This window comes from Podarcis gaigeae (assembly GCF_964106915.1).
Source record: "Podarcis gaigeae genome assembly, chromosome: 2".
NCBI lineage: Eukaryota > Metazoa > Chordata > Lepidosauria > Squamata > Lacertidae > Podarcis > Podarcis gaigeae.
Genome location: NC_139679.1, coordinates 100,427,125 through 100,447,841, shown reverse-complemented (window position 1 = coordinate 100,447,841; position 20,717 = coordinate 100,427,125). Strand labels below are relative to the sequence as shown.

The window sequence follows — 20,717 nt, the reverse complement described above, 5'->3', positions numbered from 1 at the left end:
TGCGTCCCACTTTTATTGCTACTTATAAGTAATAGCTATATTCTTACAAATGCTAGTCTTATTTATTTGCTGACATTTAATCCACATTTCCTCTTCACTCTGCAATATCGTTTCTGAAATGGATTTCAATGTTTAAGCTTTGCGGTCAAAGCGAGGTCAAGGATGGCTGATTGCTTTTTAAGGCGCTGGGAATGCAGGTCTTGCACCTCCTACATTTCCTTACAACATATGTAAAGGAATGAATGCCACTGAACATGTACAGAGTGTACAAATTTATTATTATTATTTATTAATTATTATTTTGTGTCATTGTGTCCTTGCTGAACAGCACCTGGCACTTGCAGAAAGACAGATTGTCATTGTTGGTGAGAGAGAAAGTTGAACCCCCAGCACCTCTCATGTAGAAACTTAGTCACCCTGTATATTCAGTTATTGAATTCATGCATTTTTTAGGAGAATGCGTAGACACACCCATCCTCCGCATTTAAATTTGCCACATACAGCAAAGCTTTTAAAAGTCAGGAAGCACCTGCTGCTTATTGCCCAGCAGGTTTTGAACAGATACTCATTCAATCTCTCATAAACCAGAATGGAAAGAATTAATTATTTCAGCCAAAGAGGACTTTTCATTTGAGCCAGGATCCACCACTGGAGCTTAACATGGGAATCTATTTTTAGTGCCGCCGGCTCATTCCAGGAAATATATTGCTGATCATATAAAGGATTGCCTTACGTCACTCCGTGGGTCACAACCAGCCAACATGTGCTTGGAATTAGGGAGAACCTCTTTCGTATGTCGAAGGGGTAGGGTGTGAGCCAGTGTTATATAGCCTGACAGATCCCCACACTTTTTTTACATTTTTGGTGTTCTCGTTGGCAAATTGTTAATTCACAGGAAAGCTGGACCCAAATGAACTGGGCTAGAAGCAAACAGCCCCATTGTGTGGGAGTGACAAATCGCTTCTTGACTGCCAGGTTGAATTTCTCCATTCCTCTACAGGAAAGGACTGTAGCCTCCCAGTCCACAATGCTGCCACCTGCCCTTTGAACGAAGCCTTTACTAATGGCAGAGCTGTACCTTTTAAATACCTCACTAGCCTTTGTATGGGTTTCCAGACTGGCAGCTGCGTTAGTTTTGTGCACCACCACCACCAACCCAGAGCCCCATGGCACCTTAAAGACTGACAGATTTATTATGGCATAAGCCTTCATGGATTGGGGCACTTCAGCAGATGCAGATTCTTGGGTGGCAGATATATCTGGACGGGCGTAAAGGTGGCGGAGAGAGATGTGAAAGTTGGGAGTAAAATAGCAATGAAATGCAAGAAGTCAAGTCTGTTACTATTTACCTGTTTCAAGTGTTTACAATAAGCGCTTTGCCTGAAGAATGCGGGCCAAAAATGTGCACAGTCCCAATGAGAAAGTAAACAACAGCAAATACAAATTTCAGTTATGTATAAAACCACTAGTGGTGACAAAATAAAATAAAATAAATCAATTATGCGTTGGTTGTGGTTTTAGGTGGCAACTATGATTCGCAAGATGACCTCCGCAACCCGAGTCGGTCACGACTGGACCTAATGGTCAGGGGTCCCTTTACCTTTACCTATTGGTGACTTGGGGTACCCTTTCTCTTTCCCTTCTAGATTTGTTCAGTAGCAGATTGTCCCCAGATCTGGCCTTCCTTCACTGCTTTCCTACTTTGTCGAGTTGGGTACCGTAGTCTAAGAAACGCCTGATGGAAATCCTTAAGTTGTGAAGCTACATCCAACAGATCGGTGCTGGATTTACGTATAAGCTAAACAAGCTGTAGCTTAGGGCCCCACTCTTTTGGGGGGGCCCAAAATTTTTTAAAGGAAAAATAAACACTGGGTGTACATTTCCAAAATACTGTATAAGATAAAAAACAAATAAAATAAAACCTACATACAGCAACAGTCTTTTGTGTTGTGTAGGCTCCTATGATATAAGTAATGGGCCCCATCTGCTAGCCTGCTCCCTGAAATATCACTGGTTTGCTCATTTCTATATATAGGGTGCCTACATTCTGCATGGACTGGTTGCAGGGCAACATGTGCAAATGGCTTTAGATACCTATTAGGTTCATAAATTACCATATAGCATATATTCAACACAAAAAACAGCGACAATTTGTTGTTGGCAAAGGACAGCTGGACATATAAAGGGCCCCATTACCTTCAGGAGCTTAGGGCCTCATCAACCTAAACCCAAACATATGTGGTTGGATGCATCTTGATAAGAGACTTAAAATAATCTTTGCCCCCCCCCCTCTCTCTCTCTCTCTCTCTCTCTCTCTCTCTCTCTCTCAGGTTGTTTGCAGGCGTTGTCCCTCGAATATCTGCCATCAGTCTTGGAGGCTTTATCTTCCTGGGGATGTATGACAAGATACGCTGTTTGCTCTTGTGAATTGGCTCTGGGACTCAAAAAGGAACAGCTGAGGAGCTGCTCCCTCCCCCCTTCTCCTAAGGAAAAAAAATGCACATTTGTGAAGTTATTCATTTGCCTTCCCACAAGTTTATCTCCCCGCAGGCCCTGGGTCCTGCCTCCTGTGGCTCAGCAGCTGTTCAACAGCCTGGACTCTATTCTCACTATTATTTAAAAAAGAAAGAAAGAAAGAAAAGAAAACCCTTAATTCCGTTTCCCTAGTATAAAATGTCCCTGTATGGAAACCCCTGTTCGAGTGGTGAGCTCATTGGAAGGAGCATGCCAAGAAAGGCAACTTTGGGGGGCAAACGACTCGTTTTATGGGCTCCAGCCTTGTGCCTGAAAGGCATTATTATTAGAACTCATTTAGGGAAAATGATGTGCAAATGAGAAGAACATGGCCTGCACGGCATGGAAGGAATAAAAGGAACACTCATTTGTTTTGTGAGACCGGCATCACAGCATTTACGTTACCCCAGGCCTGCCATGCTCCAGAGGACAGAAGAAAAGAGGACAGGCGCAGGGATTTCTTTCCTTAAGAGTGTGTGTGTGTGTGGTTTGAACTCCATTTGGAAAGTTTAGACCACTGTTCCTACCTGCAGGTGCATAGCAAGCATTCTTGCTTGGATAAGCAAGGCTGCCTTTTTTAATTAGACTCAGATTTCTCCAGTAAAAGTACAATGTTGTATTATTTTACTGTCTAACAAGGTTGCCTATGAAAATGAAACAATGCTCTTGGTTTTTCTACCCGCCTCCCACCTCACGAGCAGCAGTCTTGCAGAACGCAAAGAAGGGGAGGGGGATGACCAACAAAAAGGGGGGGCGATGGGTAAGGGTGCCGTTTACAGCCCCTTTTATTTGAGGAATAGTGCAGTAAGCAAAGCAAGAATTGGTGGGCCTGTCCTGGAGGGAGTGATGGGTTGCAGTCTGTGCCTCCGGTCCTCAGGGTAACATAGTGAGTTGGGCTTTTGATTTTTGTACACTGCTTGGTAACCACCTGTAAGCGCAGCTTGCGAAGCTGTTTACAAAAGAAAGCTGGGTGCAAAGTTTGCTACTTGCGTGTTTCCGATGCCGTCCCTGAGAGATGCTGTCCGCTTTGCAGCTTAAGGCTACACTCGGATGTAAATACACTGGGTGGGATTCACCCAATGAACCCTGCCAAACAGACGGCATGTGCAGAGGACTTCTAACTGCCCAAAGGGGCTTTCTCCCCTCTGTGCTGGGTGTCCGTGTGTCAGGAAAACTGCATGCTGGGGGATCGTGCCCAGGGCCAGATTTAGGTTTGATGAGGCCCTAAGCTACTGAAGGTAATGGGGCCCTTTATATGTCCAGCTGTCCTTTGTGAACAACAAATGGTCACTGTTTTTCGTGTTGAATATATGCTATATGGTAATTTATGGACCTAATAGGTATCTAAAGCCATTTGCACATGTTGCCCTGCAACCAGTCCATGCAGAATGTAGGCACCCTATATATAGAAATTATCAAACCAGTGATATTTTAGGGAGCAGGCTAGGAGGCAAGGCCCATTACTTACATCATAGGAGCCTACACAACACAAAACACTGTTGCTGTGTGTAGGTTTTATTTTGTTTTTCATCTTATATTTTTTTCTTTAATTTTTTTTGGGACCCTCAAGAGAGTGGGGCCCTAAGCTATAGCTTGCTTAGCTTATACGTAAATCCAGCACTATCGTACTTGGCAATTGAAATGCGTGCTCGGGCAGAACATTCGTCAGTGTCTCATTGAATTCTAGCCACTTACGGAAAAGCAAACAGAAATAACACAGATTAAAGGGCAAAATGTTCACCAGGTCTTTAAAGTTTAATATTTAAACAGTCTTGGCACTGAATTGAAAGAAGCCATTGAAGAATAATTTTTGTCACCTGCCCTTATCACAAAGCAATGATCTAGATAACGTTTGTGGCATGTTCTACCCAGGTAGGAGATAATCCAAAGTTCCAGAGTTCCTGGGAAACACACCATTCCCCCACATAATATAGATGCTTAAGTTGGAGACATAACTACTAATTAAGTTTTCTTGTAGACACAATGTTGTGCCAATAATCTTGCTCAGCAAAGCAGGATCAGATTTTCAGATGGAACGTTCAAGAACTGCTTTGTTGGCTCAGAGTAAAAGCTTGTCTATTCCAGCATTCCAACAGCTCTCTCTCTGTGTCTCCTGGAAAACATCCTATTTTGTTCTCATCGTCTGATGCTTGGATTTACGCTGCCTCTCAAACATGGAGGTACTAGTCAGCTCTCATGGGCAATAGCCATAGAACTCTTCTTCAGTGCCATGTAATTTTTAGAACCCTGTGAATTAAGCCATGTTGTCAACCTCCCTCCCCCCCCCCGAATTATGTCCATTACAAATATGTTAAGTGAGCTTGTGTTGGATTACAGTGATATCTACTGAGGGTTCAAGCATGCCTGAGAAGTCCAGAGTTCTTTTTTGTCCAATTTGCTTCATGCCCACTTGAAGCCATGGCTGCTAGTTATTTTCAATCAAGCATTTCCTGACCTGTTCCTAGTTGGGTATGTGCTTTGTATGTCCTTTGTATCAACACAAGCCTGAGATGAGTTTGCTTTGCTTTCTCTTGCTTTGCCACTAATGCTTGAAATGTGTTGCGTGTGTGCCTGCAAATTCTCCTTTTGCTCATAGTTCATATTTTCACAAACCTTCATCTTGAGACATCCCCTCATTCTATAGCAGTTCTTCTGCAAAACAAAACAAAACAAAACAAAAAGCCAATAATTTAGCAGTTTATTTCAAAAGTATTCCCATATATTGTGAGGGTGTTAGAACAATGCTTCTGATTGCACTTCATAGCAAGTGAACTTTCAGCCCGGTTTAAGAGGTAACATGTCATGGTTTGGGAGCAAACATAGGCTTTGTAGGGAAGCTTAGAATAAGTGTTGGATCTTTCATGGAAGAGGGTAAAGGGGAGCTCCAAGCTGGGAGCGAACTGGTGAAGAAGATACAGTGGAACCTCAGTTGTTGAACATAATTTGTTCCGGAAGACAGTTCAACTTCTGAAACCTTCGACAACCGAGGAGCAATGGGCCGCCAGCAACATCAATGGAGAAAAGATCCTAGGAAGCCATTCGACTTCCGAGGCACGTTCAAAAACAGAAGCATTCACTTCCGGGTTTTTGGCATTCAGCTTCCGAATCGTTCGGCTTCCAAGACACTCGAAAATTGAGATTCCACTTCATAGCATGAGAGAGACTGAGAGAAAGCTGAGTAGGGCATGCCATATAACACTATTGATGGTGGCAATACGGCACACTGCCAAATCCCCCAGTCGCTTTTGCCCATAAGATTGGCCCATGGTGACAGAGAGAGGTGTTAGTAAAACCACCTAAAAGCTTTACTTATCAATGATAATGAAAGTACAACCCTCTGCCTATTTGCTCTTAAGCAAGTTCCACTTTGGCTCAGTGGGACTTGTTCTCTAGTTAATTGTTTTTAGGATGGACTGCATATTAAAAGGGAGTTTTGCAAATTCCACTCACGTAGCAATGTGGCTTTTTCTCTTAACCCCATTCACCCACCCAACAATAATCACAGACCCTAATCTAAACAGAAACCATTGATATTATAAATGGGCGTTTATTAAAGTCACTTCAATGCCATTTGTTAGAACACTTCCAATATTTTTACAATGTACTTTGTCAATGTACAACATTGTACCAAAATTTTCTAATAAATAAATAACTTTGTACACAAAAGTAATACTTCCTCTTTCACAATGCCTCTCAGAAGCAGCAGATTCACATATTTAGTGGAAGTAACAATATTATTTAAACAGTTAACAGTATGCAAAAATACAATATTTTTCAAAATGTCAGCGTGGCAAGTGTGCTTTGCATTTCCGATGATACCTCCCCCCACCCTTGCATCTCTCTATCAACTTAGCCTTTATGAGTCTACCTCTTCTTAGAAAACATATAACGCATTCCCTTTCTGTACCACCAAGAGGGAAAATGCACTCTGATTCCCACCTCCATTGGCTACTCTTTTCCTTTTAAATTCACTGACTAGCTACAAGTTGGCACTTCACATAATTAGCCACCTACCAGAAAGTGCAAGTGACTCTACCATCAGGAAGTGATAGAGACGGGTAGCTGGCTAAGTTATGCATTGCTTCAAAACGGCCAGCTTCAGCTAAAAAAGCAGATGGCAAAACTCGTCTCGAGTCTTTTGTTTTTGTTACCTTTCTCCTTACACTCCTGGGTTTTGAGGGTCCTTGCTTGACAAACCCATCGTCTCCTCCAGATGGGCTGGGTGGGAAGTAGGACCTCTCTTATTGGAGATGCAAAATAGCCAGATGTTTGCAGGCACTACCCAGGCTTTAAGAGAGCAGCGTGTGTGTCACTGGCTTTTCCATTTCGTGGAAAGCCCATAACACGCACAAAACTATATATAGTAAAGTACCCACAGTAGCCAGGCCACAAACATCTAGTTGCTTCCTCTGGAGCTGCAGTAGAAGAGGGTAACCTAGGTAGAATGAAGCAACGTTAACACTGGGGTGAGGAGCAACTTGCATGTTAATCTGGCCTTGCAACGCCGCCTTCAATGGTATTTGTTGTTGCTGGTGAAAGAAAATAACGCAATGCCTTCTTTAGAACTGTGAACAATCTGAGCAAGGGAACACCAGAACCATTCCAAAGACTGTATGTTTAGAGCTAGCTGAAGCCCTCGCTTGTGTCCTGCCCCATAGGCAGAATTGGGCCCAGAAATCTTATGTAAGCGCCTACAATAATCGAAATGTTCTTGCTTCCCACGTTTGCTCCTCTGAAACTGGCCTTCAAGTCATGGCTACGAATAATAAAAAAGAGAAAGCACAAAATGTCATTCTGCCCCTCTCCGTCTTAATTCACAACCTAAATGTAACTTTATATTAGCAGAGCCTGAATTACAGAACTTGGGGGTGGAGAGGAGAAATTTTATTCACCCAGGTGAATAAGCATCAGGAGAAGCAGCAGCACTTCTACAGACAAAAAGAACGCTCTCTATATTTAGGTTTTGAGTAGAACTTTTCCCTGTGTGTTCACATTGTTTTTCTATGTTTACTTTTTAATAGTGCTTTAGGTAAATGACAGCTCTCAAAGCAGTGTTACTTTAAAAATGAAAGCAGTAGCCTAGTGTGCTTGCATCCTTTAAAAAAAATTAAAAAATGCCCTGGAGGACCTAAAAAAAGACGATTCAGAATTCAGAGAAGTTTCTTTAAAAGCGAAAAGAGCAACTAGCTAAAAAATCTAGATTCAAAGCCAGAATCCAGAAAAAGAAAACCGGGTCTTTGTGTGCAAACGGATTATTCTGTGTCAGATTACTGCGTAAGAAAGCAACCAGGCCTTTTGAAATATCCATAGACCGTGCTATAATGCCAGAAGGAAAAAAAATTGTAGCTTTCAGAGCAAAATATGGTCTGCCAATCAATCCTCTTCTTCCTTATGCTATGCTTGTTTAAATGCTGTTCCACTAGTGCAGGCATAGGCAAACTCAGCCTTCCATATGTTTTGGGACTACAATTCCCATCATCCCTGACCACTGGTCCTGTTAGCTAGGGATGATGGGAGTTGTAGTCCCAAAACATTTGGAGGGCAGAGTTTGCCTATTCCTGCACTAGTGTGATGAACAGTTCGCATTTAGATAGGCACACGAACGTTGCAATCCTGCAGAGGGGAAGGGCTGTAGCTTGGCTGCAGAGGATCTGCTTGGCTTATAAGAAGGTCCCAGGTTCCATCCCTGGCATCTTCAGGTAGGGCTGGGAGCGACCCTTTTCTGAAGTGCTGGAAAGCCACTCCCAGTCAGTGTAAACAGGACTGAGCTAGGTCTGCCTCAAGTAGGAGGCAGCTGCTTACATTCCTAAAAGGCTGCATGCATGCTAACATTTGTTTGAAGTCAATGGGATGTGTGTGTCTGTATCCCGGCATTCACAACAGGAGCTAGGATGTAGAAAGAACTTGCAGCCCTCTTCTCCCTTCATAAGCCCGATTGTGCGGCATGGGAACCGCGCCAAAGTACATCTGTTTAATAATGGTACCCATATTCTTGTCTAACTTCCTTTTGTTTCAAGGAACATATTCTCCTTCAAACATTCCGGGACACTTTTGCACCACCTCTGCCTAAGCAATACTAAAGCAACAGAGCTCAGTTTAAAACATCCAAGGCAACAATCCTGCACGCTTACCTGGGAGCAAGCCCCACTGAAGTCAGTAGGGCTCACTTCTGAGTAGATGACAGGATTGTGCTGTAAGTGCAATATTTCTATGGGGATATTTGAACTAGCAAACCAATTCAGTACTTGCTATTAAAGGGGGGGGGGGGAGAGATTTCACAAACAAGGTCTTGTTCCAGTAAGAAAAATGTATGAGTCTGTTCTTTTTTCACCTAAGGCACCATAATGATTGGGGAATTTAAAAAAACAACAACACAAAACAGAACACAGAAACCTAACAGCAACCTTCTAAGCGAGAAAAACCTTGTATGTTGTCATTGTAGAAGTTCACTCAGTTCCATCATGCACCAAGGAATAAAATAACCTCTGTTAAAAGATATAATATATATATATATTTAGATATTTAGATAGATTTTTATATATGAAAACTCTTATGTACAATTTTGTTATCAAATACTTTTCACTTTACACAAGAACCTTTTGCATTTCTGTGCTTTGTAATGCAAGCCAGCGTGTGAGCCACAGATATTTCCATGAAAGTTCTGACACTATGTACAAGCGGGTGTTGCGTTGATAAGACTTCGTTCCCCCACGCAAGCTTGCTTCTTATACCTCATCTTGTTTCCTGTCTTTCTTTTTTTCCCTATTCTTTGAGGAGCTATCAGTTCAGAACTTGAGGTAGAAGTAGCTTAGATAATTTCGTGCAAAGAAAGAAATTCTGTAGATATATATATATATATATATATATATATGATGCTCCATTTTAATTTGCACATAGCAGTTTTCCTCAGTCTGTTGCAATCTTTTCAGTGGCTCAATTCGTGAAGGGAGTCGCGTGACCTTGGTAAGTGTCCGTTGGAGAGAAGCGCCTGTTTGGCTTCGCTCTCTGATAGCGATAGTTCAGCAGTTCCTTTCAGATGCCTCAGTGAGCCTTCAGAAGGCAGTAGAAAGCCACAAGGCTCCAAAGATTTCGCTAAAGGCTGTGAAGAACCTGTAAAAATAAAAAATAAAAATCCACTGTTGGCTCTCTCTCATGCGTTCAGTACACGCACCAGCATATTTAGACCTAAACCAAACTTAATTAAAAAGTAATTTTAGTTACAAAAGCCCGTAAATCTCTAGTTTAGACTTTTTGCCTCCACGACTATTTGCATTTGTTGGAAGCAGAGATTCAGCTTCATCTCTTGGCTTTCACGCGATGCAGGATGATTTGCCAATTTAGAACATGCCCCACAATTCATTGCAAGTGTTTTTGGGAAGCGAGCTCCATTCCAGATTGGATGCAACACAAACACTGGTCGCTAGACTCACCAAGGCCACCATCAGGTCAGAATGCACCCCAGGTTCTTTGGTGACGTTGCAGGGATGCAGCCATTGTCTTCTTATTTTAGGCACTTCTTTCCCGTGCCTCCCAACCAGCAATGTCCTGGATGCTCCTCCACCCCGCAAGATTCCAAGCTACAAGACTAGAGTGTCCTGGTTATGTGTCATGCTATATTTCCACAAAAGGTCCTGTGGAAATATATTTGGGGCTGCTTGCCTGCCGGCCTGTGTGACTCCAGAACCCAGGTTCTGGAACGCGACTCTTAAGGGGATCGTTTTGCAAGAGCAATATGGGTGTATAAGAATCAGGGCTAAAGAACCATGCCTGGCTTAGGAGCAAATACACCGTATTTTTCGCTCTATAAGACACACTTTTTCCCTCCTAAAAAGTAAGGGGAAATGTGTGTGTGTCTTATGGAACGAATGCAGGCTGCGCAGCTATCCCAGAAGCCAGAAAAGAAAAAGGGATCATTGCTTTCACTGCGCAGCGATCCCTGTTGCTGTTCTGGCTTCTGGGATTCAGAATAATTTTTTTCTTGTTATCCTGATTCAAAAACTAGGTGCGTCTTATGGTCTGGTACGTCTTATAGAGTGAAAAATACATTACATCCATTTTCCAAAACCAATGAGGGTCACCTGGTCCAACCTCATGCAAAAGAGGAACCTTTTTGCCCAATGTGGGCTTGAACCCATGACCCTGAGATGCCAAGAGTCTCATGCTCTACTGACTGTAGTAGCAGGCATGTTGAAGAGATTAAAACACGCACGCACCTTTGCTGTCCGGCTGAGGCAGTGTGCCTCGGCTAGCAGCTGGCATCCTGTCGTGATTACTGGGGTAGATGGTACTGCTGCCATCTGATTTTCTGCTGCTTGCGCTCCCGTTGCACTTTAGAGGACCTTGGCGGTTAGCAGCAGGTATGCTGTCCTGCCTGCTGGACTCTTTGCTTTTGGAAGCATTTGAAGGCACAGTCTCTGTAGGCAGAGGGCCGTAATCTGGATCCTTGGGGTAAATGGTGACGCTCATGCTGTCAGTGCTCCCGCTGCAATCAGTACACACAACTGGCAAGCTGTAGCCTGGAGGGAGAAAAGGCAGGTTATTATTCTTTTAAAGCAACCATGACTTTGGGGGCAGTGGTGCTTCAGACAAAATAGGCAATGGTAGCTTCAATAACTGACTTGTCTTATTATATGCCCTTTTGTTCCTCACCATAGCTAGGATTAGGCATATGCTGTCATTCTGAAAGCTGAGCTTCTTAGGATGCTAAATCATTTTAAACGAAAAGCAAGCCTCTGTCCCTCATGATGGCAAATGCTATGAAGTTACTGCTCTAGTGAAATATCAGAAGCTGGAGGGAGTTATTGAGTAAAATTCGCACAGGTCAAACGCGGGATCACAATACCCTGAACTTTCTTGCCTCTCCTTTTGAATTACAAAGAATAAGCCACGTATTGCACTTAATTTTCAAAACGGCGCATGTCACAGAACCCAGCTCTTTGTGAAGCAGGATTTGGGTGGCCTTAATGCTAATGCATCATCTCCATCACAGCATAAGAAAGGAAATAAATAGATGCTGATTCAGGAAGTTGGTTCTCTGATGGTCAGATAAAAAACAGTAGAGGAAGGGCATGACGTGAAGCAGGAAAACACCAGTCCTCCACCTGCCTGCTGCTTTTCAACTGCTACTCTTCTTTTGCTGATTTTTCCCCCTCAAGGGGGAATTAAATACAGTGGTGCCCCGCAAGACGAATGCCTCGCAAGACGGAAAACCCGCTAGACGAAAGGGTTTTCCGTTTTGGAGGCGCTTCGCAAAATGAATTTCCCTATGGGCTTCCTTCGCAAGACGAAAGCCCATAGGGAAATCTCCGGGACAGTGGGGAAGCGCAGCGCGTCTTCCCCACTGTCCTCGGACCTCCTCCAAAGGCTGGCGGTGGGGCGGAGAGGCCTTCTCCCCGCGCCAGCCTTCGGATGGCTGTCCTGAAGACTTGCGGTGGGAGGAGGGTTTTCCTTCCCACCGCCAACATTCAAAATGCTGTTCTGAATGTTGGCGGTGGGGAGGAAAAACCCTCCTCCCACCGCAGGCCCCGGGAACAGAGGAGAAGCGCTGCGCGCCTTCCCCTCTGTTCCCGTACCTGTCCTGAAGGCTTGCGGTGGGGAGAAAAGCCCTTCTCCGCACCGCCAGCCTGGCAAGCGGTCTCCATAGGAACGCATTAATTGATTTTCAATGCATTCCTATGGGAAACTGTGCTTCGCAAGACGAAAAACTCGCAAGAAGAAAAAACTTGCAGAACGAATTAATTTCGTCTTGCGAGGCACCACTGTATATGTGTTTAGAAGGGAAGGGACTGCAAGAGGGGAAAATGGTACACAGGACAAGTCTTAAGCACCTTGCCTCCCACCCACAACTTATATGCCCATTTCTGCCATTTTGCTGCTCTTTGTCAATATATAATGCATCTTTGCCAATATATAATGCATGTTTACATTTTGATTTGTTTGCAGTTCAACTGTGACCTCTTAATTGGGTAGACAATCACGGGCCGATACAACCTTGTGTGCTGTTGTGGACAGCAAACTTGAGAATTACACTTAAAGAGTTCAGCACAGCACAAAGGCTGATTATCCTTGCCAAGGAGAAGTGAGTCAATAAAAGGTATTATTGAGCCATTCTGGATTACAGCCTTTACAGAGATTCTCTCATGCCACTATCACTAAAAGGGGCAGGACCCACAAATAGGCATGAGGAATAATCTTATATAGCTCCTTACTCATTTTGGTGAGTAACTCCCTAAACAATTCATGCTCTCTAGATTCTACCCAGCTTTCAGACAAAATAATAATAATATGATGCTTTCACAGCTGTTAAGACAACTGCTACTTATGAATGAAGGTGGCACGGAAATCTAGTTGGAAACCAGGAAAGGTGGGATTTTAAACGAAGTGTGTATATAATGGTTTCAATAAATATAAAATAAATAAAAAATTCTCTGAATGTCTAAGAAAAGGCTTCTTTGATGTGCTCGTGGTCTTTATTAAAGTGAATTTTCCAAAATGCTTTCGCAGATTAATAGGTTCCATACCTGTCTTATCTGCGACGAGTGCCCTGTCAGCTATATCATCTCCTTTCCAAACTTCTTTGCTGTATCCTAAGCAGAGCTTTGGCTGTTGGTAAACAGGGTGAGAATCGACTTCTGTATCTCTTGCTGCATCGGTCTGGCAAACCCCTGCAACAAAATGACAAAGTGACCAGATGTACAAATGTTTGCAGATAAGAAAGATGAATACATTAGCTGTCCGAATATATGGAAAGGGAAAACCAGAGGTCCACAAAACCGCAAAGGTCAGTTTGGTGCTGAAACATCTCCATGCACACACAGTGAAAGCTAGTGTAGCCGGGAACATCTGCTCAGGAAGTCATGGTTTGGTCATCTTTTATCTGTAAGCTGAATTATATGTTTATAAAAATTATAGGAGCTCTTTGATGTCTATACTATTAATAATGAAGCTTGTCTTATGTGCTCCAACAGTTCTTGATGCAGAAAAATAGCAGTTTTGAGAAAGGTTTTAAGCCTAGCTCTGCCCTTGATATGTAGCTAGTTCTCTACGTGCAGGAATATGTGTCATAAGAGAACACCCCAAAAGGCACCCCCCCAACCTTCGGTCTGAAATGGGACAGTCCAGGAAGGACCTGACCATGTAATTTCAGTGAATGTGCAGATAGTCCCTTAAGACTATAATTCTATACCCGTTTGCCTGAGATTAAATTCAATTAAACTCAGTGGGCTAAGTGGACAGACATATATCATAGGGGTGACAAACTTTTTGCCCTCAAAAAATGGTTAGACTCCAGCTCCCATTAGCCTCGGTCAGCATGGCCAATGGTCAGGGATGATGGAAGCCATAATCCAGCAAATACTTATAAGGCCTCCCATCCTTGATGTATAGGATTGCGTTATAAGAGAAGCAAAAGGAGTACAGTGTAGCCAGACAGCAGAGTTCTTCCCATACCATTGCTCTGGATGTGTCCATTGGGCTGTTGGCCATTTTCCACCCTGGCCACTGCTTCTTGCCGTTCTGACAGTGTCCCTTGGGAGGACAGATAGCTTGGCACATCAGGTGGCACAATGGTTTCATCTGGAAATACAGGGAAAGGAGACAAAAGTGAAGGGCCAGCGTTAGAGCACAATATTGGCATTGAAACTAGGGAAAAGACTAGATTTGGACACTGGGCACTTGGTTACACTCCATCTTTGAACCAGGCTATTCAGGAGCCATCTGATAAAGTTTGGGAGACTACATAGGCGGACTTCTTTTGCTCTTTGAATGAAAATTTGCCCTTGGTCCTCTTTAGAGATTTAGTATATGCAGAGAACAGTATTCTGGAGACATATCTGGTACCCTGGTGCTCCTCCAAATCACTTTTATGCTCAAACTTTTTTGCTCCTGTTAAATCTTCCAGCTGTTCTCTGACTGAACAGATACTAACATTTCATCACAGGGAATATCTCCAAGCTCCTCAGCCCAATTTTTTTTTTAGTCAGCAATATCAACACAAGTTATGTATATGAAACCTGTTCTGTTTTCAGTCATCCCATAGGCATATGCTATGACTAGCCATTGCTGGGAAAAGGATGCTGGTCTGGCGATGCCTTTGGTCTGATTCAGTAAGAGTCTCGTGTTCTTAAGTCACTGAGATATTCCCACTACTTTGGTTCAAAAGAGGGTATGCAGTTAGCTTTACCTGCTGGCTCAATCATGGCCCACAAAAACAGCTGACGAGCACTCAGCGAATATGTCAGAGAACAAGATGTGTCTCCCTTCAAAACTTAGCATGCCTTCTTATGCGGGGATCGTGTTTCAAGAGCTGGAGCCAAAAAGTTTTATTACAGGTCATGCAGCCAGCAACTTATTTCTGCTGATTTTATTCTAGAGTGTACCAACACTGTTCTAAAATATGTGTCGTGTGTCATTGTTTCTCATGTGGTTCCTGGATGGTGCAGCCTTCACTTCTGAGAAGCACCTCCCTTTCGGTTGACAGGCATGGCCTCCAGGAAGAGCTCCCAGAAGGGCCCTGCCCGGCTAGCTGACAGCAACTTTCTGGCAGCGCTTGTATCTGAGTTATTGCAACACTGCTTTTGAATTTTCGCTTGAGCGGCTTGTTTCCTTGGTACTATTTCAGGCAGGAACTTGACCGCAGCTGCAGTTGTGCCCCAACTCCAAAAAGCTGGAGGATAAGAACTTTTTTATGTTTTATCGTTCGCGTTTGCTTTTTTGCATTTAGGATGCTAATTTTTGTTGGGTGTGCCACCCAGAAACCCAACAGGACTAAGGGAAGTCTGTGCGTGTTTTAATAAATAAATAAACTGGGTGTTCTGGAGGAGAGACAGACACCCAAGAACATTTAGGGAAATGCTGGGCGTTTAGCCAAATGACAGGTAAAAAAGTAAAAAAATGCTGGCAGTACAAGGGGCTACGTTCTGGGTTTGCAAAATTCCTGGGCAGTACGAAGAGGTGCGAGAACCAGGACCCTGCCTGTAAACCATGCAAACAGAAAACAATTCCACCTGGGATACCTGGAAGCACTCTCTGTATCTGCAGTAAAGTAAGCCAGCTATGAATGTTGGTTATATGATGGGGGCTGCTTCAAAAACTAGCCCCTTTTGATATATGTCTGGTTACCCAAAAGAAGACTCTGGGCCTACCTGTGTTTGTGACACTGTATTCTTCACTCTTCTTCCTGGTTTGATAGATGATGCACACCCAAACCAGAGACGTCAACACAATGCTGCAGACCACAGCAATAATGATGATCCCAACGGTGGTGCCGTCTTTTCGGCAGCCGAGCAATGGCAGCACGCTCACTTGGCTGTGCGCCCGTTCGGTCCCAACAGTGTTTGATATCTCACAGGTGTATTTCCCGGCATCTTCCATCACAACGTTCCGGACAATAAGCAGCTGTTTGCCTGGGGTAAAGTGATGCCTTTCAGTGACCAGCAGAGACTGATCGCCCTTCAGCCATGTAATGCGTGGAGGTGGACTTCCTGTCGCTTTGCACTGCAGGACCACAGTTTCGCCCACAGATACAACACGATCTTCCAGTGGGTGAACCAAGCTCGGAGTCTCTGTAAGGATCCAGAGAAAGAGATGTCAAGCCCACAGAAAATTCATGCTATGGGCTAAGCCTCTCGACTTCAACAGCACAGTTATGAAACAAAGGCTTTGGACGACACTGTGTTCTTTAAGAAACCTGAACTCGCTCAGTTCTGGGCTGCCTTTCTGCCTTTCCTTGCAACAAATAGCAACGGCTGAGGTATACCTTTTCCCCAATAAATATTCAGCTACAGGTGTATGTGTGCGCATCTAAGTGTATGCAAACGTGACAGATTCAAAAAGACTGCAATAATAGTGCCACAACTCTCTTCCCACCTAGCCCCAAAGGAAAAGCAAGGCATGATACTATAAATCAGCCAGGTTACAAGCCTAACAACAGGGAACTGGCAGTGATATAGCAGCAGAAACGTCCGAGACTTCTGGTATTGTAACTTTCGGGCTTCTGGTGTATTGATACATGTCTCCAAGGTTCTATATTCCAAGGAAACCAAACTTGTTTTCTGATAAATACTGTCCAAAAACCCCAGGCCCCAGCCTACAAATTCTTATAACCCTTCCTTATCACCCTCTGCCCATCCCAAACAGAGTTAACTTGGGTCCTCTCTGCTGTAGCTATCTACGCCCATCCATTATTGACAATGGTGTCTTAAAACACCACAACTTTGAAATTTCTAAAGGGACATCAGTATAAAATTAATGCATCTGAAATGAATGGCCCAGACTTCCCCTCCCAAAGGAAGCAAATTTCCTTACCTAGCACAGTCAGGGTAGCATTTGCTGACACAGAACCAGCAGAATTTTGAGCAGTGCAGCTGTACATCCCCATATCCTCTATCTTCACGTCCGTGATGAAGAAGACATCATCGTCAGGCATGACGTGCATCCGGCGCTCACGAGCTGCAGGGAAGTCAGTGCCTCCATCTTTCTGCCAAGCAATCTGTGGGGTCGGGTGACCTTCAGCAGCACATTCCAACCGGGCTGTTGTCCCTGTCCGGGCTGCAATGTCATGGGGAGTTTTGAGGAACGATGGCAACACTGTGAGGGACAAGGAGAATTGAGAGTAGCAACGATTCTTGAAGAACAGCAGCCATCATTCTTCCAATGTTAGAATTTAAAATCTATCCAGCGTCATCATTGGCATCTGTCCGTCTCGAGAGACAATGAAGTGTGCCTTCAGGAATGGAGTCAAACCACCGCGTTAGCAGTGCCAAAGAGACCTCCCTGGGGCGCAAGCAGTGTGTATGGTGGTCCTAGGCTGCCCAGATGCCCAAACCACCCTCTCAACGTCACTGGTGTAATTCAAAGGAAAGCAGAGCAATAGGTTTGGCACCAGCTTGGCTGCAGGAGTTGCCGGAAGGAGGCGTAAAAAGCGCCATCCAACCATCTTAGGGCCTCCACTCTGGATTTGTATAGGGTTTGCCTTTTCTTTCCCCCAAAATATCCTGTAAGGTTGGCTAGGATGATAAGCCCCGCCTACCCCTCTCTCCCCTCTCCAGCATGTGCAGAAACCACCACCTTGACCGTGGCACCCACTGTCTGTCTCATCTGCACAATCTGCCGGAGCCTGTCTTTGCATGCAGGGAAGTCCCTAACTCACTGAGGGTTTGGGACCCATCAACTACCCTCACTTGGTTTAGCTGGCCAGTCAAAACTGCTCCCGGGGTGTGGCTACTGTTGCATGCTGACAACTTCTAGGAGTCACGGGTGAGAGCTGAGTGCAGGGTGGGGACCAAACTACCTCCAAAAGCAATATGACATGTAATACTACCATGCGTCAGGGAAGGGTGCAAACCGTGGTTTATAGAAGCATCCTGATGCATTTTGAATCATTGCTCTTCTTCAGTTTTTTAAACACAGGCTGCCCTGCCCTTTGGACATGTGTGCTCTCCCTCTTTTGGTCACCATGCTTTAAAATAAATCTCCAAAATTTTAGATGGTTATGTAATTTTAGCCCTAGCTATGAAACTCCTGCCAACCTAGCAGTTCGAAAGCACGTCAAAGTGCAAGTAGATAAATAGGTACCACTCCGGCGGGAAGGTAAACGGCGTTTCCGTGCACTGCTCTGGTTCGCCAGAAGCGGCTTAGTCATGCTGGCCACATGACCCGGAAGCTGTACGCCGGCTCCCTCGGCCAATAAAGCGAGATGAGCGCCGCAACCCCCGAGTCGGCCACGACTAGACCTAACGGTCAGGGGTCCCTTTACCTTATGAAATTCTTACTCACCATTCACTGTGAGCTGAGCTTTGTGAGAATAGGTAGAACCGAAATGATTGGTGATGATGCACTGGTAGCACCCCTTGTGGTTGAAAGAGACATGGCGCAGATGCAGAATGGTGGTGAACCACACCACACCATCTCTGGTCCGGACATGGGCAAAGTTCTCCATCTCGGCATGGTGCAGAATTTCGTTGTCCTTCTTCCAGGCAAAGGTCATGGGGGAGCTACTGCTGCTGACTGCTGAGCAGGTGAAGCGGATGCTCTTGCCAAGAACAGCCATTGTATTTTCCGGCTCAACGATAATTTTGGGCTTGGGGAAATCCTCTGAGAAAAGAAAACAGAATGCAAAAGCAGTGTTTAGAAAGATGCCGTGGCCACGGGGCATTCAAATCTCAACACCTTCCCAAGGCGTTTTCCTATGTGGAAGAGCACTAAGAAAAGCTGCTGTTCATCCAATTCCTGGCCGTGCAAGTCAAACGCAGCAAAATGCTCGATACCTACAAATAATACGAGCCTGGGCGGTTGCCTATTGAGTGTTTTCCCACTGTAGTCTCATTTTACCGTAATTATAAACTGAACAATTCTCGGGTTTACGGAAACGTGTGATTGCCTGTTTGCAAAAATGAAGCAATAGGCAGCACCCAAAATACCAGAAGGAATACCAAAGCAAATCTTCTGAATTTAGGGCTGGTGCATGGAATAACCTGGTGTGAGCTAGATATAATATGAAATGGGAGACATATGGCAAAAAGGATTGCCATCAATCCTTTGGGTGAAAGGAGAAACCAGTGCTTTCTACTGACTTACAACTGAACCATCTGGCCAATTTATTTTAGGAAGGGGGCGTGGAAATGCCAAGGTATGCAGATATATATATCTGCATGCATGCACGCGCCACCTTATTTCCATCTTCCGTCAGCTGGTCCCTGAGAGATGCCCTCCAAGTGCTGCTACCACAGGCTGACAATGTTAATTTGTTAAGAGTTACAGCAACTGTTGCAATTAACGTCACCAGTGACAAGTGCTGACAGGCAGGATAGCATCCTGGCACAAAGATGTCGAAGGAACGGCAGATGTAGCTGGTTGTCACCCTTCCAAGGCAAAGAGGCTTCTGCTCTTGAGGCCTGACATTGAGGGCTATTTGGTTTAGCTGAGTTCCAAGCAGCTTAATTTATTAGTCACACAAAAGGCATCTCTGATTTCAATGTTGAACGTTTTCCCCCCACCCAAAAAAAACACAGCCATTACTGATGGAATGGAGAAACTCAATGGGCAGATTAAATCTGAATGGGATTCAGTGGTGAAGAAAGAAAGAGGTTTGGAATGCCAACGTACTACATTATTAAAGGCAGCCTGAGAGCAATTCCGAAAGATGGAGAAAGCACATGGTACAGTTTTCCCCTTCCCAAACAGTATGAGTGTGGACTCCAGCACCCTTCCAAATGTTGTTGGACTACCATCAACTCTAGCTAAGATAGCCAGCACTCAAGAATGATGGGTGTTGCAGTCCAATATTGATAGGAAAGGCTAGTTTTCCCACTCCAGCTGGATTACTTCATATTACATTTTGTGTGTGTGTGTGTGTGTGTGTGTGTGTGTGTGTATGTGTGTGTGGAGGAGAGGACAATCCCCCAAAAGGCTGGCATGTCAGAGGGAAAGGCTTTCATCTAGCCTTCTCCATGACATAATCAATCACACGGTATTTTTGTGTGTCTGAGTTGGCCCTGTGGGAACAATACAAAAGAAAATAAGATTGCAGAGCTCACAATGACGTCAGCGTCCAAATACCTGAATAGGTGTGATAAAGGAAGGTGATTTTAAGATTCACCAACACCAGTGGAAGAAAAGCAACAAGCGACTCATGTGAAGGGAGGCAGAAAACTGACATAGGACGTGTTCTCTTTCTTGTTGCCTTCAATCCTAACTGTTAAGAACAGATGAACAATGGAAGAGACTACTCAGATAATTTGTGGAATCTGCATCCCAGGATTCAATATATATTTTTAAGGCGTTGATGGATGAAGACCCACTGAAATGGTTTGAGTTGGGGGTCAAGGGAGGCGGGGAAGCCTTCTACTGAAGAGGGAGTAGATTGCGTTACTCTCAAAATCCCTCTCTACTTCGTAATTGAATTAACATCAGTTTGGCAAGTCAGGGGCCGATCAGCTATGAAATGTAATAAATGCCACACGAGGACAGGCAAATGGTCAGTACAGTTCAATATAGTAACACTGACTGTAACAGAAGCCTCAGGTGGAGTAGAGAAAAATCCTGCCTGCCCATTCACCCTCTGGCATGTGGTCCCAGCTTCTAAGGCTCTCTAAACACTATTTCCAAATTTATCTTCTGCTCCTCTCTCCCAGCTCCCACCAGGTAGAGCAATCCTGGCAGTTGCTGCTGAGCCAGGCATTATGCCAGAACTACGTACGTCTGGA

General features: G+C 44.3%; 2 protein-coding genes and 1 long non-coding RNA gene across 6 annotated transcripts in view; 2 read left to right on the top strand and 1 right to left on the bottom strand.

Annotated features, from left to right (window-relative positions):
• The window catches only part of SLC25A26 (solute carrier family 25 member 26), a 144,340-nt gene extending 136,689 nt beyond the window's left edge, over window positions 1-7,651 (top strand). For all 4 annotated transcript variants that reach the window (XR_014560647.1, XM_083725202.1, XM_083725204.1 and 1 more), the window contains one exon: window positions 2,331-7,651. Coding sequence is in view for 3 of the 4 variants with exons in the window: in XM_083725202.1 (XP_083581328.1) it covers window positions 2,331-2,427 (97 nt within the window). In the remaining variant the exon portion in view is untranslated. The remainder of the gene's footprint in view (window positions 1-2,330) is intronic.
• Window positions 1-20,717, top strand: part of LOC310838267 — a 466,315-nt gene that overhangs the window by 221,073 nt on the left and 224,525 nt on the right. The gene's annotated exons all lie outside the window — the stretch shown is intronic.
• Window positions 6,042-20,717, bottom strand: part of LRIG1 (leucine rich repeats and immunoglobulin like domains 1) — a 140,240-nt gene continuing 125,564 nt past the window's right edge. Inside the window, exons 13-19 of the mRNA XM_083723329.1 lie at window positions 18,289-18,606; window positions 16,819-17,100; window positions 15,657-16,076; window positions 13,963-14,088; window positions 13,035-13,178; window positions 10,728-11,030; window positions 6,042-9,624 (exon numbers count right to left, since the gene is read on the bottom strand). Of these exons, the coding sequence (XP_083579455.1) occupies window positions 9,440-9,624; window positions 10,728-11,030; window positions 13,035-13,178; window positions 13,963-14,088; window positions 15,657-16,076; window positions 16,819-17,100; window positions 18,289-18,606 (1,778 nt within the window). The 3' untranslated portion in view covers window positions 6,042-9,439. The remainder of the gene's footprint in view (window positions 9,625-10,727; window positions 11,031-13,034; window positions 13,179-13,962; window positions 14,089-15,656; window positions 16,077-16,818; window positions 17,101-18,288; window positions 18,607-20,717) is intronic.